Genomic DNA, 19352 nt, shown 5'->3' with positions numbered 1-19352 from the left:
TTGTGGGGATTTGTAGATTGTTATGTAATTATTTTACTGATATATGGAAAATAAATCTATCTATCTATCTATCTATCTATCTTTCAAATAGATAAAAAGAAAGAAAAGTGAAAGCAACAATCGAATCTACCAAAGAAGCTTTCACTTTAATAGCCGCATTATAATCTTCAAATTATAAGAACTATTCTGTAAATGAGTTCATTCGAGCCTTTTTAAATTTGCAACTAGATATTGAGCTCCATTAGTAACTGTAATTATTACTCTTATGTATACAAATTATGTTATAAAGTAAAAAAATCTGGACTCTGATATGCACCAAGAATAAAACACAAAATATTGCCTAGGGATAAGCAATACCAATCATAAACGACTCTACAAAAAAAAAAAAAAAAAACGAGAAACATGGAACACATATTTAGCGACCTTAAAACAAGCGAATTGCAATGGAAAACGAAATGTCTCGCTTACGCAGAGGTCAAAATCACTCTTCTATGTATGTCCTAGACAGATTTTTAGCAATCATACCCTTTCAGATTGGTGATCAGTCCCATTTGCCATTGGCTGCGACTCAACCGAATTTGAGGTCACGAATACGTCATTGCTCTGAAAAATAAATCTTTACTGGCATTTATTTCTTTAGCATTTAGAGCCACAAGATTAGGGTTAATACTGCAGACTTCATAACTTTTCATACAAAGGAATTAGAAATTGACTTCATCTAGTTGGCCTTCAACAAAACAAATGTGCAGATGCATAGCCTGCTGTGATTACTTCGAGGCTGAAGCAGCCCCGAGGGTATTTTGATTGGCCTGGCACCAAGAAACAAATGAACAGAATTAAACAACGAGAATTCATTTCCTAACCGTTCAATAAATATTCAGAGCAACTTGCAACTGAACAACATTATTCATTCTTTATTAATAAATGGTCAAACGAAAAAGAAAAAGCTCTTCCTTTCCGAAGCAACGGCTTATCAAGAAGCTGAAAGCCCTCCTCAGTAGCAAGTAGACGGGAGCCCGTATATTTTTTCCTCATGCTTCTTAGCAGGGTTTACGATCTTTTTGTGTTACTAAATAGAGGCCCTAACGGCATAATGTTTTAAAAAGGAAAAGCTGTGCCGGCATCATAGGTATCAACTCCAACATGAACTCTGTTCTTAATCCCAGAGAGAAATCCAGCTTGCATGCCACATAGCAGCATCAGAGCAGACCTTGGAGAAGTTTAACTGACCAGGGCCATGACACTGAGCAGCTTTGAAGGGTGACCTCAACACGTCGGTCCCTACAGGTGAACTAAAGTATTGTTAATGACACAAACTGCACTGGATTTTCATTAAGGAATATTTTTTTTTCTGAGTTTTGTTTGTTTCGGTGGACTTTGTTGGGCAATTTAATCTCCACTTGTCATGTTATTTTATTGTAAGTCGCCTACCCATGGTAATATAATATTTGGAGCCATGTTTATATAATACGTCGAAGGTTAAAGGCCTGGAAAACACTTGAGCAGTCGACTCTTGTTGATAGTAGTGCACAGCCAAGTACTAAAACCAACATAATGATCACGATGACCCAGTCTTGCTTAAAGCCTAAACGTCCTAAGGACTTCTTGGTGCCCCATCGAAAGCCAGTTGACGCCCTTGTGCAGGCGAGGGAATTTATTGTGCAACAGCCTGCACTGATGAGACCCTTAGCTTTTTTGGACTTCTGGGCGCTTTCAATAAAATGATATGAGAATTACGCCATGGAACATTACGGTAATGAAAGAAAATTGCCGTAGATATTTTACAGACAAATTTATACCTTTAAAACTGGGCTTGTTAAGACTTTCAGATAGTCATCTACCAGGGCTAAGAACTGGGTGATCGGAATTAAAGTATTAAGGCAGGAAGGGTGGGTTGTTGAGACAGAGAGTACGCCTTATAATGAATGGTTGCAGCCATTTTTCGTGATTTTCAAACCAATATATTTTCATTGTTTTTCAAGCCTAGGGTCAGCTAGTTTCCTATATAGGGGTATTGGACAATGCGGTTCTAAAAGTGCAGTTCGTATTTTGATCAGATTCTAATTTTAGGAATTGTGGGCTATTTTATTTTTTACTATTGGGCGTGATCGTCTCTTACTAGGTTGCTAGCTACCGCTGCAACCAGGGTCTTTACTCTAATCTAATCACTATTGGCTATAGTTCGTTCTTCAATATTAAAATTTTTAATTACAAAAGGTGCTAGATGTAGCAATTTCCTTTAAAATGAGCCATTATAGAGCTCTTAATGATTTTCCAGTGCCCAGCTATGGGCTTAGTATGGGAGTTATAGGCTACTGTATTTTTTAGTATGGGGCATGATCGTCTCTTACTAGGTTGCAAGCTACCGCTGCAACCCGGAATATTAAGCCAATATATTTTATTCGTTGTTCAAGCCAAGGGACGGTAAGTTTTCTATTTAGGGGTATTGGACAAGGCGGCTCTAATAGTGCACTTCTTTTTTTGATCTGACTAGTTTTAGAAATTATGGGCTATTTTGTTTTTTACTCTGTGACGTAATTGTGTCTTACTAGGTTGTTAGCCACCACTGCAACCCGGATTAATGACTATTACATGAGATCCTCTTGACTAACAACATTTATGCTGAACTTTATCGGTCCTTTATGTAACTTTATTATAAATTTCTTAGCATTGGACGTGATCGTCTCTTACTAGGTTGCTAGCTACCGCTGTAACCTGGATACCACTGCAACCCGGATTACAAACTTCTTTGGAGTAGTAAGAGACGAACCATAAAGAATCAGTGAACTAACTAAGTCCGATGTATGCAATGGTTTGTTCTTCTAATGCTCGTCTTTTGATATAAAACTTTAGCGATCCTGAACTGAGAACAAAGATAAAATAAAAATTTCTTGTCGAAAGACAAACGTGGATAAATTTTGCATTCACTTATTGCTTCATATATGGTTATACGAGAAAAATCAATCCCTTTAATTCTTTTCAACATATTGTAAACAGTAACCTTTTCAATGTGATTATAATAACTTTATATTCGTTCTTTATTATAATAATGTTCTTCTAATGATCATCTTTTAATGTAAAAACAGCTCTCTATTATGATGATTAAATACCTACGATTATGACGTCATTCATCAATCTTGAACATGAAAATGCAGTTTTTTCGTAAAAAATGATTTTGTATTAGAAATAACTTTTTTAATTACAAAACGTTTTTAACCCAATCAATTTACTATAAAACAAGCCATCGAAAAGCTCTCTACGATGTTCTGTTGCCAAGCTATCTTGGCACTATAACAAGGCGGTTTTAATGGTGTACTTTTTGCTTTGATCTGACTCTATTTTTAGGAGTTATGGATTATTATATTTCTTAGTATTGGACGTGATCGTCTCTTACTAGGTTGAAAGCTACAGCTCCAACTCGGATAAGGAAGATTTTTAAGTCTTGTTTTGCTTAAAGTGTTATTAATGAAATTCTAATAGCCCCCAGACCATGATGGATTATTTTCTAACCATTTAAAGCTTACCCCAGCTTCTTTTTTTGCTAAACTTCTTTATTTTTTTTTTAATTTGATTCTTTAGCAGGGGAAACACTAACTTCTTTTTAAAACAGGTAGCATGGAAAAAGCAAGTATGAAACATGATACTCTACGGCCTATTACTAGACTTTAGACTTATTACTTAGACTAGACTTATTACTTAGACTAGACTTATTACTAGCCTATTACTAGACAAATAAGCAAGTTATTTGAGCTTAGTGTAAAATTTATATTTGTTTCTCTTGATTTTGGTTCATAACAGTTGGGCTTCACTAAAGATAAAGGTAGTGATTACGCACACACTGCCTTTTTTCAGATTATAAGTTCTTCTTGAGTTAAGGGAGACCCGTTATAGTGTTTTGATATACACCAAAGGGGCATTCGATAATCTTCGGCTTGCTTCTGCGTTGCTTAGCTTGTCAAGATGCAGTTTAACACATAGCCTGGTTAAAGATTTTCTTTCATAGCATTCTGATATTAAAATCCATGTTGCTTTGGGATCTCAGACTTCTCCGGAAGAGATCTCAGTTAAAAGAGGGATTAGAGAGAATTTTTTTTTATCACCCCCAACTTTTGAATTATATTTGAAAGACTGTTTCGTTTATTTAAAAATCTAATCTGTTTAACAGTTGAAAGTTATCTGGCATAAGCTGGTGATTTTATATCAATTAGTTGGTCTAAAGCAGTATTAATTGAAAAATTTTACATTTTAGTGAATGACTTAAAGAAGAAATGTCTGCAAATTAATCTTGCAAAATTTCAATATTTTGGCAATAAATTATCCGCTTGGTTCTCCCCCTCTTGACTTTAGTGATGGTTGGGCTTTCCATGCTTTGGATTTGGTGACGTACCATGGCGTTTCGAATTCTTCCACTAAAAGAGTTTCACCTCATTTAATAATAAGACATTTAGAGGCTAAGGTCCGAAAAACTTTCAGTTCTCTCATTCATTTGCGTGACTTAATAAAAAAAGACATATTATCTAGACTTTATCAGTCAATGATTTTCCCTCTAGTTGGCTTTCCGGCAGTAAATTTAACATATTTTTGGCCTTCTTTTTCTTCTCAAAGTAATGTGGCATTTTATATATCTTAAATTTTTATTTGATTTCCCTATAAGCACTCGTAATACATCCTCGATAAGTATGAATGGGATTAAAGACCCACTTGAGGTAGCAATTAATAAGTACCATCTTGTAAAAAAAAGCGAAAAAATTATTTATGTGACAGGTAAACTCCTTCTGAAAAACTAAAAATTTACATATATCATTCTACTTATTTATGTTTGTTATTTATCATATTTGTTCTGAGTCTTTTACTTTATGTTGATTAGATTATATTTCTTTCCTTTTATATATTTTTGTATTTATGGGGGAAATACAAATATAATAGTAGTGTGTTCAGTTTTTACGGTCACATTACGATCTTAGGAATTTCTTACAAATGAAAAAAAAAACAAAAACAACAATGTTTTGTTCTTTAAACACATCTCACAACTATAAATTGTAGAAATTTACACCTAAGTATACATTGAGGATGGATCATGAATTTCCGGTCGTACATATATTTTGAGATGCAAGAGGCATGTGGGGGTTAAAGGTCTGTTAGACTGTTTATGAACTGTATTGACACTAAAGGGCACTAGACATTTTGATTTGCGATAAAAATGAGTTCTCGCCGAAATTTCTACATGATTTTGTTCTGTAAATCTTATACGATTTGTTGTGTTTTGATTTGGACAGACGTTAATAAATCCTAATGATTTTTTTCACTATTAAAATACAATCATTTGGGACTAATCAATAAATAACCCCTGAATGAGCACGAGTCAATAGTTGCGAAAGAAGCTTAAAATTGCAAATTTGGGGAAGAGTAAAGTTGGAGGGAGCCAAAAGCTTCACTTTTGACCTTCCAATCATATAGACTGAAAATTCTGTACTTCTCTGATTTAATCCAATTTTAACATTTCCAGAAAATTTATCTATGCGATCTCGGTTTTGTATGGGGTACTTGCCTAATTTGGCACCCTGGCCCCTTTGGATCAATTCTCAAGTTACCCCGAGAGCCACATGTTTTACCCTTCAACCTTTAATCCAGTTTATATGGACCATTTTGATGGATTTGATTCTAAAGATGAAAGGCAAGTAAAAGCTACAACGGAGCATGTACTAAATAAGAAGGCAAAGACTGCGCATATAATTTGAGCGTCTTAAGTGGATTTCTTACCTAGAGCTAGGTAATTTCTTAATACTTCTTACATAAATGAGAATGATGTTGACATAAATGAGAGGTGATGTTGGGTACTGAAAAAACTGAGCAAACGGACAACTTCATCGCGACATCCCAAACAACTATCAGTTCTTTCTCACATCGTTAAGAATACCTGCTTATGATCTCCAATGCGACACCATTCTCGACGGCTCTCACTCTTTTCAAATATACATTCATTAAATATAGAATACCCTCCCCCCCCCAATCAAGCTTTAATCAAGGCAAAACGAAGATTGTCCTAAAAGAGTGCTCTTAAGGCCTTAGACAATCAAACATGGGGCAAAGAGTTACACAATTGAGACCAGACAATCCATTCCTTAGTAGTACAATCTTGAAACAGAAAACATATGACATTGTCTGGCTAAACTACAGTGAAACTAGAAGTGACTCTGGAAATCGAATGAATAGATCTTTTGGAAAAAATGACAGAAGAATCTTGGAATAATAGGGCTGTACTTGTAAGACGGGATAAACTGAACTGTTCTCACAGCAATTTTGTACCGAGATTGTCAATTTTTACATTTCGTTTTCAGTTTTATCGTATACCAGCCCCACCACCCGCCCTAATACCTGTATATTCTTTTTGGAACTGTCATGTCGAACATAATGTCATATCATATAAAGGAATACCTCGCGCTCTGTTTTCGATAGCGAAAACTAAATTAAGCTATCCAAGTAATGTTATCCTCAAATTCAGAACAAAAATTATTTATTCGGTTTTAAGATGTTTCAAATTTTTTTATTCATTCTGGATTTCTATAGTCATTTGCTAATATTATATTTATTGATCTCTTAGCTAGAAATTAAACAGATTTATATATATATATATATATATATATATATATATATATATATATATATTAACCATCTATTCTATTGAATGTTAAATAGCGAAATGCCTCTCTGTCTCCTTTGCATAAAATTTATGTGCAGCGTTTTTGTTCAATATAGTCAAAGTCAAGTCCAGTTGTCTTGTCTTCAATTAAAAACTCACCTTCAACCAAGAACGTAATCAACTGACCCCATGCTTATCTTACCTATTTACAACCGGCCAAAGTGGCATTGTAGAAGCAACATAGCTTAACTTTATATTCAGAATAAATTAAGGAATTTTACTCTTCTTCTTTATGGCTTACCACCCTCTACTACTAAAACTAGCTCGAAGCATTGACTGAGTTTCGTCCTTTCTAATTCGAAAGGTTTTTCAGTAATTAATCCTGTGAATTTCACCAATGGTACAAAAATAAATTTATTAATCACCAAAAAACCTCTCAAGTCGAAAAAACAAATCAAATCCCGAAACCCGCTGAGGGAAGAAAGTGATCATTGGGTCACTATCTATGTGCTATTTACTACTAATATCTACTGATAATCCTATTTACTATTGCTTTTTAGTATTTAACTTCACTATTTATTATTTACGATAGTATTTACCATAATTGTTTAGTATCTCTTTTATTCTAAATAAGTGAGTTTCAGCCGTTTACTCAGTTTTAGATTCAAAGCTGGATGGAGAAAAAAGGACGACCGTCATAATACCATGTGTCCCTTTTAGTTTCGAGATTTCGTCAACAAAAGTGATTTGTAAAATCAACTAAAAAAATCGACAACCTTTATCGATCAATCTTCTCGTAATATTCCACACTTGTTACTGCTAATTCTAAAGAATTCACTCAGGACGTAAAAGAACCGTTTCAAAATGTTGTGACTGGAAAGTCACCAGTCTAGGATCAGCAGACCTTCCAGAAATTTGATAAATGAAGACAAAGACAATGACCCCAATTACGTGACCAAGACCTGACAATGTTAAGACAATGGCCAAGATATTCTTGAGCGTTCACGGCGTGCGCAAATGTAAGCAGAGACGGTAGGGGAATCCATTTACCCTGTTTAATCATATAGCAAAGTACCTTTTCATGGTTAAAAAGAGCCCCCGACAACCCATCCCCACTCGAAAAAATAATGAGTTGGACCCTTCTCGAATGGAATACTGGAACTGGATACCTATCTGTAACCTCTTCTAAAATACAAAACTGATTAATTAATTTGCTGATTGAGTGGGTCATACAGCATTACATCTGGACCACACTGATGGGGTAGGTCTAGGACCAGAAGGTCAACCATGGTCAATTGTCAATATCTTATCTCAGTCAAAATAAAGAAAAGGGAACTAGGAAAGGGTATATTTGTCAAAACAATAGAAAAATAAGGCAATAAAACGATGGTAAAACAAAAATTTTTCCAAAAAAGTAGATCTTAAATTCAGAAAACAGCAATAAAAAGATACAGTCAGAGTTGTCAACTTAAGGAGGTTACCAACTTAAAACACTGGAACACTTACAGCGCTGTCGTTTCTCTCTCGCTTGGTCGTCAATGTTGGAAGGCTGACATCAGATGATCGCTTTCTTATTTTATTATCACCCTAAAAAAAAAAAAAAAAAAAACAGAAAAAATTACAGATGCATACGAAAATAAATGAACATTCGAGCATTAATTGGTATTATTAAAAACAGCGTTTTGATTTTTCAAAGTTCACTATCTGACTGAAAGCTTTAACCCTTTCCATATGTTTATTCCATTTGAAGAATAAATGGAAAAGCAATGTAGTGTAAGAAATTATTTTCTTGAAGAGAGAAAAAGGGGGACGGGGTTTAACACCCGAGCCTCGAAGGGGCTCAGTAAAAATAAATTTATCTTATTTTTTAATGCAGAAATTTATCTCTTATTGACCATCTTTTGTCAGAAGCCCTCATGATATCAGAGGCTGATAACCTGATGGTAAAACTTAAATCATCTTTAAAAAAAAACCTTTTTGTTTTATTTAACCTACCACCTCGGACAAGCTCTGATTCTTGGGAAGGCAATTGGAATGTGTCTAAATTTGTTGTTAATCAATTATGTATCTCACTGCAAAATTCCTATGGTGTATGCTCACGAAATTAAGGGCAATGCAAATAAGTGAGTACACAAAGCTGGAAGGTGTACTGACAAGATCATAGGTCTCTTGGAGTTTAGCCAATGCCTTGGCTAACATTGACTTTTGTCAAAAAGATTAAATAGCCCACAAGCTTTCTTTGGATTTCTACTACCTCATTGTGGCCACTGCAGGTACTGGAAATTTTCAAAATCATGTCAATCGAATACGAAGAGTTGATTCCCGGGTTTGCCCAAAATGTGAGGTGCTGGTAGAGATCAAAAGGCATTTAAAGGAAGAAGTTCCGGTTTGATGCCAGTTAGAAGTATTTAATACATTGGTTTCTGAGATGTAGAGGCATTGGAATTTAGTGGCCATAGCCTCCACTCAGCTTGGTGAGTCGATTTATAATAGCTGTAATTACTTCATCATGGCGAATTCTAGATTTCACAGGTGAAAATAATACCCACCGATCTCCGGACCTTTACGGTAAAGTATGGTCAGGCCGAAAACTAAAAAAAAGCATGGCTTTTGTTTTCTTGAAAATATATTTATTGTATATATATACACAAAAATACATACAAAACAAAGAGATCACTAACAAATTACAAAACACAAAGTAGTTTAGAGCCTATTACCACTTCGCTACGGTAACTAAAAATTTGTTAGGTATGGGGCTCGAACCCACGACCAGATGGTAAGACCCAATGGGGACCCCATCCTAAGCCTGACGCCGTAACCACTGCGCCAACCCAACTTAGAAAAGTGTTATTACGACTGGAAAAAGGCTAGGACAGAAATTTTTTAGGTATCTATGACGTCATCCGAAATTAAAGATGAATGCGTGAAAATTTCAAATACTTGCAGTGGCCACAGTGAGGTAGTAATAATCGATTTGCCTATTATGTCTTTCTCGATTAGTCACATATGCAGAGACGTGTTTACTTCATGGGAGTTGGGACGACCAACCACGTTTGGGAAAATTCCTTTTCTACATATCGAGCTTGAAAATTACCAATAGTTTGATGCACTAGATACCCAGCTTAAATCAAGTTAATTAGCTACATATTCTTATTTAACAATTATTTAATCAACAGTTTTGAAAAAGAAATTCTTTTAAGAAAAGAATAGAAGCATCTTTCATGATTATAAAACTGTCACATTCGACCTCTTGTTTTAGGCAAGATAATGGACATCATTTTCAATACCAAAATGAGAAATAATTCTAAATGTTTAGGAATCACTGATTATTTTTAACAATTTTTAAGAAGGGTGGCAAATTTATTAGGTTTTCTTTAAATTAATTACTAAAGACAAATAAGAATTGACAGAAACGGCTAATTGTTGCCCGTAAACTTGACGAGTAAAAGATCTAAGACCAAACTGGGCTACCCTAACAAGACAAATAGTGAAATATTGAGGAAAACAACGGGTCTACAGCCATTAAATGATTAAACCCGTTGTTTTACTCAAGGTTTCTTTCTTCCTCTAATTATATTATACCCAATGCTACGTCAATCCGCTTTTCAATCTGAATTCAAATTATACATGTGACATATTTAACAAATCGCATTACTGTTAATTACTTGATGAGATGGTACTATTGTTGAAAATTCATTTCTTCATATACAATTCGGCTTCACACGATAAACAACGGTCAATGACCTTATATTTGACTTTGGTTAATGCCTAGTCTCTGTACCCTGCAGCACCTACCACGCTTCTGCTAAAAAAGAAAAGACAGCAACTTACACCTGGGGGTGTTCCTGAGGGTAGAGTTGTTGCTGAATGGCTGTGGTGAATATCCCCGGTTGAACTATTGAGCGATGTGGAGGAAGATACCGCCTGCAAAGATTAAGTATATTAAAAAAAGGATAATAATAATAATAAAAATCTATTAACCATGTGCATTAACTACACAAAAAAACATTCTTCTTTACGCTGTATTGATAAAAAAATTTGATAACGGATTTTGTTTGTTTGTTACATTTCCCGACATACTTTCATCAACTTTTATCATCTTTTTTCTCCCAACAATATCATTTTAAATAATTATTAAAATGTTTTACGGTTAAATAAAATGAATAAGTCACCAAAAGAATTTTGAAGATACGATGTCGTTAATCAGGCCTAATCATTCCTTAATCAGTTAATCATTTCCTCGTATATGAGGGACCAAGCGATAAAAGTCGTTTGAAAGGAATTTAGGAATTTCTTACGATCTTTTCAGATAAGAGACCTAGCCATTTAAAAATCGTGGCGAAAGACACCGAGAGGTGTTTTTTAAGGTATTTTTTTTATAAGAGGTTTTTTTTTCTAGTGGTAAGACATTACGAAAGGAATTTAAGGCTATTCTTACAATCTCCTCTGATAAGAGAGACCTAGCCATGCAAAGTCTTGGGAAAAGACATCGAGAGGTATTTTTACGAACTCTCTGATGATAGAGACCTAGCAATGAAAAAGTGGTTTCGAAAGAAAGTTAGAAATATGTGTAAAACTTTGAAGACTCGAAAAAGAATTTCTCAGAAAACACCAAATCTCAAATAATTCTTTTTCTTTCTTTCAATAAGAAAAAAAAACGAACGACTTTTTTTTCAATATTACAACGTTTTAGTTCATTTTAGAAACGTTAATTTTAGAAAATTCAAATTTGAATTACATTTGACGTTTACTTCCAAGAACAAAATAATGAGAATTTTTTTATTATACAAACAAGATTGAAAATTATGCTAAATATAATGCTTGTATTTCAAAAAATTCTTCTAAAAAAGTAATCTCGCGAAAAAGATATAATATTACCAACTGAAGCATCTCTTTTGGCTTATGAAAATAATAAATACGTAAAAACAAGCATTTAGCTGTATCTTAGAAATTATTACACGTTAAACACTTATTGTCCTAGGCCAGCTGTTTAGCATGAAGTAAATATTACAGCTGAGTATTTTCCAGCCTACTTTCCCATCAAATAATAGATGCCAGTAGAATCTTAAAAAGCAGAACTTATGCAGACAGAAGTCTTGTAGCCTGTCTATACTATTTTGACAGTACTAGACTAGTAGAGTACCTACCAGTTTTTTATGTCTTTGTAGCACGGACATGGGTAGATACTTCACCAACTCTTTCCTTCTTACATGTTTGGCGTCTATTTTCATTCCTTCTTTGAATTTTTGTTGCTGAACAGCGGACATATGTACTGCAATAAATAAATGATAATAAATAAAAAGGGAATTTTCTGGTAGCTAAAAACCTTAACTTTAATGTGCAAATAGAAAAAAGCTTCTTCTAGGCCAGCGTAATGGAAATGGGATCGTCTGAATATTTCTGTCTTCCAAACTACCTTATATTGGCAGGGACCCTATTCCCTCAGATAAATATACATAAATATTCATGCTCGTCTCCGAACAGCAAAACTCAAAATAATATTGCCAAACTGCCTTTTCATCAGAAAATGGTGTTATTGTTTAATAGACGTCGACGTCTATAGACGAGCTGAGTTCACCTTCTGTAGAAGAGCCGACTTCACCTTCTATAAAAGTTCACCGCACACAGAGTAGAAACGAAAATGTAGAGGAGGTACCCACAGCTTCGCCTCTGATTCGGGGAAGCTACAAGCGATAGAAATAAAGCACATTTTTAAAATAGGAAGCTTTATATAACCTTCTACAGGGCCCGGAATTTGATTCTGGAGATGAGATTATGCGAAACGGTCTCCATAACAATCCAAACAAGAAGAAGAAGCAGAAGGAAGCTCTATCATTGCCAGAAGATTCCAACTACAAACAAATTTGGAAAAGCATGAAAGCATACTACCATGAAGTGGTGAAAGTCTTAATTGGCTAGCGCAAGAGCCCAAAAGATCAGGGCCATCAGACCAGACTTGGGCACACACAGAAGATATAAGGAAAATGCCTCGTGTAGAGACAAGTGCGTGATCCTTAGAACTTCAACAAAGGGACCACGTTGTAAAGACAGACCAATAAATGCCATCGGGTGCACCTACCACAAGAATTTCACCCCTTCCAGCCTCAACGCGAGAACATCATCATAGCAGCCTATAACATAAATTATTGATTGCTCCTTCTTGATGCCCTGTGTGCCTCTCAAAAACACAACTGGCAACTAAGGTGTAAAATTATTGATTTGCTCCTTCTTGATGCCCTGTGTGCCTCTCAAAAACACAACTGGCAACTAAGGTGTAAATTAAAACAATTTTCAATTAAAAGAAAAGCAAGAGAACAAAGAGCAGTAACGTTTTTCCAGACTTAAAATCGCCAACAAAAACATATTTGATAGATAGCAACCCTAAAAGATTAATTACCCAATGAAACACTTTCTAACACAGGCCTTATCGTTAAAAAGGGTTTAAACAAGCTCGTCGCCCATTTTATCCTAGTCAACTTAGCGAAATGTGCCCGATGGATACGCCCTCTAGACTGTAATTGTTTAAACATTTTTTCGTATGTAATTTTTTTTTTGGATATCATAGAGAAATTATAGCATGATGTTACGAATAATAAAAATTATACGAAACTATCAAGGAAAATTCACAAAAATGACGTAGATACAAGTATTAGCTCTCAAATGAGCCCTGGCTGGGGGACACTCCTTTTTTACCATGTTAAAGAAGAATACACACCTTAACCTCCAAACTGAAATTAACGACTTTGCATTTGCAAATTTTATCTCAGGAGTCCGTTGGGGGGCACTGCAAGGGTTGGCTCTGGTTAGTTCCACGGGGAAGGAGGGATTTATGACCCTGTCCTTGGAGCTTGGGCATGGTAGGTGCAAAATGATTGCAGCTCAAGACAAGAATTCTTTTCACCCCAAATGGTATTTTTTGTACAATATTATCAAACGGTTGGAGCTTTCGCTGATTCTAGTCTTTACATGTTCTTTTAAGGGTAAAAAATAGAGGGGTTGCGCACAGTCAAGCCTAAAACAAAAGGGAAAAGACTCATTAGCAATGGATAGTCGAATATTTCTCCGCCCCCTGCTCTCCCTAAGCCTCTTACAAAGAACCAATGTTTTGATAAGAGCAACTAGAGAATAAAATCCACCAGTGACAGTTTTATCTGGCACTGGCAGTCTTACTCATTGGTACTCAATGGCACTGGCAGTCTTACTCATTGGTACTCAATGGCACTGGCAGTCTTACTCATTAAAACTCATATTGTGTCTCTGTTTTGTGTATGAAATCTACTGTGTGTAGACTTGAATTCTAAAACAAAACAAAATATTCATATGGAAGCATTTCAGGAAGTTCATTATTTTTATATGGAAAAGATCTAATGAAATCGCAACTATAGGAGAATTGTGTTTTAAGCAGTTTTTTCTTCAATCCAATGATTTTTGGACGATTATGTCACTGGTCAAATGGAAAATCATTCCCTGTCCCCTTTTACGGTTTATCACAACCTTAGCTGAGAACAGCTGCAGCAACATTGGCTTTTTTTATCTTAAGATCAAAGGTAGGCGACAGCAAAGCCGACTCTTTTACCAGTCAACATAAAACAGCATTGTATAGTCAAAGCAAAGACGTATCATCCAAGTAAGTTGATGGCACCATTTACCTTTTTTAAGATATGATAATGTAAATACAAATTGACAATACTGTCCAATATTTTTTTTTATTTTACCCTGCAATACTGTACATTAAGAAGCAGTGGTAAAACGGTATTTAACCTTTAACGACATTTACTGGTGAATGTCCTAAAATACTTTTTTTCCTCCTTGGATTTATTCAGCGTTACCAGTCAACTTTTTCAGTAGGTTTGATGTTGACAGGTTAGGTTAGGCTAGGTTGGGTTAGATTTGCTCGATGGTGAAATGGTTATAATGAAATGCTGAAATATCCTGATGTCAGTGCATTTCAACCTTTCTTCAGGATGTTCTCAGATGAGAGAATTGCGAGGCTTGTCAAGGTCGGTCTTCCTGTTATCCTCTCCTATGAGCAGTTAAGGTTATTGTTGACTTAACAATTCTTGAATCAGTGTCAAACAACATCGGAAATTACTCACTAAATGAGGGGGGTTAACTCAACTCCCTCCCATTCCGCCCTTTACGCTCTGGACTCTTCAATCAAAGTTTAAAAGTAGTAAAAAGTTTATAGTAGTAAAAGGGTCTTTAACCTGCAAAAACGGTCATGATGTTTAAGAATGTAACGGAACATATAAACCACACGAAAAGAGTAGAGCCAACGCGAAAACAGGAAGGAAAAACGATCAGATTTTCCTACACGAAAAAAAACAATCAACATTAATCAAACAGCGAAACAAAAAGATAGCCATTAATGTTTTTCAGGCAAAGCAAGTGTTTTTAAAGTCAGGTAAGCCTAAACTTCCCAGATTTTAATCAGCCGATAGGACACAAAAAAGATGTTAGTCTGATGTTATTAAGAGCTTGTTCGCTGAACTGTTGAATAATGACAGACATAAATAGCTAGCTTACCTAGTTCAATGAAATTCTGAATATCAAACGTCAGATCTATACTAAGATTTTCAGTTTTCTCAAATTCGAGGCCAATAAACCATATTGTTGTGACTGAATCCCTGAAAAGAAAATTAAGTTTTTTATTAAAGCTACATATAGGGCTTCAAGCGCTAAATCACCTGAGACTGAAACCCTAGCAACTATTCCAACACCATCTCCGTCCCCCGTCCAAGGATTCTATTGCCTCCCAAGAAATCGCCCAAAAATTTTATTTAATTTTATTCCATATCTTATCCTCTTGAAATCTATTTAATGTCATAGACAACACTAATTCTTCATTCACATCAAAAACTAGAAAAGAAAAAAAAACGGTAAACACTTTCTATATAAAAATACGTTTATCTATTTTTTATAAGTTTAATTACTATCTCACTGGGTTCACAGAGACCGTGTAATGTTTCAAAAGTGATAATGAATATGCGGTAATTTGCCAGAAATGCGATGACTTTAGCATTAAAGATTTTTACACTTATTTGGTTTCACCTTTATTTGCCAGTCGCTTGTATAGGGGAAAGGGTTGGAGTCGGATACTTCAAAAAACTTTCCCAGGCCATTTCTGTTCATTTTAAGTTTTAGCTTCGCTCTTTAATTCCACCAGAATTTCATTTTTTTTTTCATTTATAGATCAATTCTTAAAATGTCACTCATCTAGCTCAACTACTTTCGCAAGTACCAAAAGCCCCTTGTCGAGAATTTTACCTTCTGGACAGTTCTGATATTTTACATTTTATACGTTTTCCTGAAGAAGATACAACGCAACGAGTTCCTTTTTCGAGAAATTAGAAACACCATTTCGCTGTTTTGAACTTTTGCTGATTAAGGTCTGTTTCGAATAAAAGACCAATATAAGACCCTACGGTAACATTTGCGTTAACATCCAACTTTTGAGTCTGATTTATCAATTACGATACCTTACAAAAAAAAATTCGTATCTACGTGAACCCAGGCTCTCTTCTATGTGTAGTTTTCTACCTTCTCACGCATAGCTTTTTCAGCTTCATTCATAAGGAAAAAGAATTGTGATTCACAATATCAACATTTAGTTCTACTCTTTTCACTGTCTTAAATAAAAAAAAAAAGGTTTTCTCTGTTTTTTTTTGTCTCATTTCCTTTTTAGTTTACAGAAGACTAAATTATTAGAATGAGATTGACGTTAACGCTAAAAACATTAAAACACTAGCTAGTAGAGATTTTAATTATAATTGCAATGGGGCGGATCCAATTAGATTGAAGCATCAAAAAGAAGAACAGAATGCAAATATTTCGATCTAGACCTCCGTTCAACCGTCCTCAATGCATATTCCATCCTCTATCAGAAAAAAACCCACACAGTATATCAAACAAGCTGAAAACCCTTTTTAGATGATGAAAAACACGAAAGCTCGGGATATTAAAGTTTGGTTTCGTGACACTGATCGGTGGAGCGCCCCCCCCCCCCTCCTCAATGTTCAAAAATACACAAAACACACATAAAGAAAAAGAAATAATTCCTGGTGATAAGAAGCTGTTCTCCGGTCTTGGTCCTCTATGAAAATTGTTGGCTTTGCTCCTCCCCCACTCACAACAAAAATAAATTGTAATAGCACTTTTAAACCTAGGATATATTTTCTATTACTATTGAAACCTCCCAGACTTCCAGGGCACAAACAGGACCAGACTTGAAATTTTCGAAGCCTCAGGACGAATAAAATTATAACCTAGTGTTCACTAGTATTTAATTTAGTAAAATTTATAGACCAAAAAAAAAAAAAAAAAAATTAAGCAAGGGAAATTAGCTTCATATCTTTAAAATAAGAGGGTTCAAATAAGAACCGCCTTATCTGAAACAAGGAATAACGAATAGAGATATTTTCTTTTTTCTTATTTCAAGTTTTTTTTTCTTATTTAATCGTTTTGTTTAATTGATTCTTTGATAATTGTTTTCGTATGCTGTTTCCTTTTGTTTTTCCTTCTTTTTTTTGTGTCCATGGCCTTATGGTTTTTTTTTTGTGTTAAATATATTAACACGAGTATATCACAAAAAAATTAGCATTTATAGTCTTTGGGCTTTTGCCTGGATTTTTTTTGGTGATTTATCTTAATACAAAAAAAAGAAAGAAAAGAAAATGACCTTTTAGAAGAACAAAATCAACAAGTAAGCTTTCAGACTTACTTGAGTTCCAATCTATACAAACCAAACGACGATCGAGCCCCAAGCAAGGGCGTACGTAGCTTCTTATCTAGGGGGAGGGGGGAGCCGATTCTTTGATGAAGGGCGGGGGGCTGAGGTTATATTGGCAGTCACAAAACCTTACATTGCCAGCAAGTTCTATCATACCTATGAAATCTTTATTAAAAAGTTATCACCAAAAATCATAAATCATCAATAAGGTTCAGCATTAATCAGCCTTCTTGGATTAGAACTAAATCTTTCCAAGACATTATGGATAATTGCTTTTTGTTTGACTTTTATTCTGTCATTCCAGCATTTTATTTTCAGCTTTTTCAACCATCTACCTTTTATCAACTGATTTTTAGCCATCTATCTTTTTTCAACTGCTTTTCCAACCATCTGCTTTTTCAGCCATATCTAGTGTAAATTTTAAGTTCTAGGGGGGGCACCTGCCCCCTCCGGCCCCCCTTTCGTACGCCCATGGCCCCAAGTATACGTACACACAAAAACACAGATGCAAACATAAGGTAAAAGGCGCACAATAGACCTAAATACGAATCAACTAAATAATCAAGTAGTTATACTAAGAAATTAAACTGAGAATTACAGAGAAAAAATAATAGAAAAGATAACTCACTTTTCAGATTCCAGAGGTTCAAATTGTTCAGGACTAATATGTGCCAGTTTGATGAGTGAATTTTTGTCTAAGGTTTGAATCAGGATTCGAATCTTAGATTCAACAAGACCCACCCATTCCAGGAGGTTGTCTTGGGTTAAGGCGCTTGCTAACAAGACCACGAAATGCCTAAAAAGAGTATTAAAGGTTTAAACATTCCTGTTCAAATTATCTTAGGTTTAAAATTATCTCAAGGTCTATGTTCCCTTTTTTTTAAATCCCACCTCCTCTCCTCTCAGTGACGACAAATTTTAGATTCAAAATACATCTAATTTTAACTTGAAACGTTTTCTACTTCTTTTTTTTTTATTAATTAGCAGCCGAACTGGACACACTTCAAGTCACCCTTCGGGTCTTCAAGTCACACTTCAGGTCTATGTTCCCTTTGAAACACGCTACTTTGCGACAAACCTACCGCTACAATTTGTACCACTTACTGAGAAGAATTTTTTTTTTACTATTTTCGCTTTTTTTCGCGGCTTTTCAACGTATTTTTCAATGAAAAGAAAAATGAAGATCAAATTTCAAAAATGTATGAGAAGGATACGAAAAAAGCTGAATTTCAGTCATCGGAAGATAGCAATGTCGTCTTACCGATGAAATATTAAACCAAAGGACAGCAAAAAAAAAAAACTTGTTCAATCAACAAAGGTTAGCCCAATCAAAAAAGGATAACCATAAACGTTTTTCTATCACTAAAATAAGTAACATTTGAATAGTTCAGCATTAAAAAGTTCTCCCGGGCAAATTAATTTTCAAATTTGTATACGCACCCTAAGTTAAGACACTAGAACTGAATCTTTTTCTATTGGTTCATAATTCTGTAGGACCAGTAAACAATTGTCAGACCAATTTACGATGAGACGTATAATGAGTTTATCGTCTAAGATGAGAGTAACATACCAAGATAAAGCCACCAATCGACAACCAAAAGAGAAGTTACAAATTCACTTGATTTCCTTGCAAAGAACCAAGGCTGGCACTCCAAAAATGTTATAAATGACAATAACTTTAATACTGAACCTTCAATTACTCCAAAATGATGTCAGAAGTTTCAATTATTAGCTGACATCATGCCTAATGGTCTCTAACTGGCTTTCGTATATTTTACATAAGACCAAAGTTTGTAGCAAAAAATTACCTTTTGGGAAGTATGAGGCCCTTTGAGCCCCCCCCCCCCCTCCACACACACACACACACACACAAACAAGACAGAAACTATATTTAAATTGTTTAGACCAATGGGGACAAACTTCTTTAGCTGAAAAAACAAACAAAAAAACAGCCCAATAAGCAGAGCTCGTCTAAAGGGACAG

The 19352-nt window shown here is 34.9% G+C and overlaps 1 protein-coding gene across 4 annotated transcripts in view; it reads right to left on the bottom strand.

The window, feature by feature from the left end:
• The window catches only part of LOC148942180 (poly(A) polymerase type 3-like), a 65468-nt gene that overhangs the window by 11217 nt on the left and 34899 nt on the right, over positions 1 to 19352 (bottom strand). For 2 of the 4 annotated variants that reach the window (XR_016143184.1, XR_016143185.1), the window contains exons 7-12: positions 17998 to 18165; positions 15167 to 15267; positions 11788 to 11912; positions 10472 to 10564; positions 8147 to 8227; positions 469 to 603 (exon numbers count right to left, since the gene is read on the bottom strand). Coding sequence is in view for 2 of the 4 variants with exons in the window: in XM_089103398.1 (XP_088959524.1) it covers positions 526 to 603; positions 8147 to 8227; positions 10472 to 10564; positions 11788 to 11912; positions 15167 to 15267; positions 17998 to 18165 (646 nt within the window). In the remaining 2 variants the exon portion in view is untranslated. The remainder of the gene's footprint in view (positions 1 to 468; positions 604 to 8146; positions 8228 to 10471; positions 10565 to 11787; positions 11913 to 15166; positions 15268 to 17997; positions 18166 to 19352) is intronic. The other 2 variants (XM_089103398.1, XM_089103399.1) reach the window with 1 other exon arrangement.

This window comes from Artemia sp. Qi Xiang Cuo, chromosome 17 (genome assembly GCF_049724085.1).
Source record: "Artemia sp. Qi Xiang Cuo chromosome 17, ASM4972408v1, whole genome shotgun sequence".
Taxonomy (NCBI): Eukaryota; Metazoa; Arthropoda; class Branchiopoda; order Anostraca; family Artemiidae; genus Artemia; species Artemia sp. Qi Xiang Cuo.
This window is presented reverse-complemented; position numbering and strand designations above follow the sequence as displayed.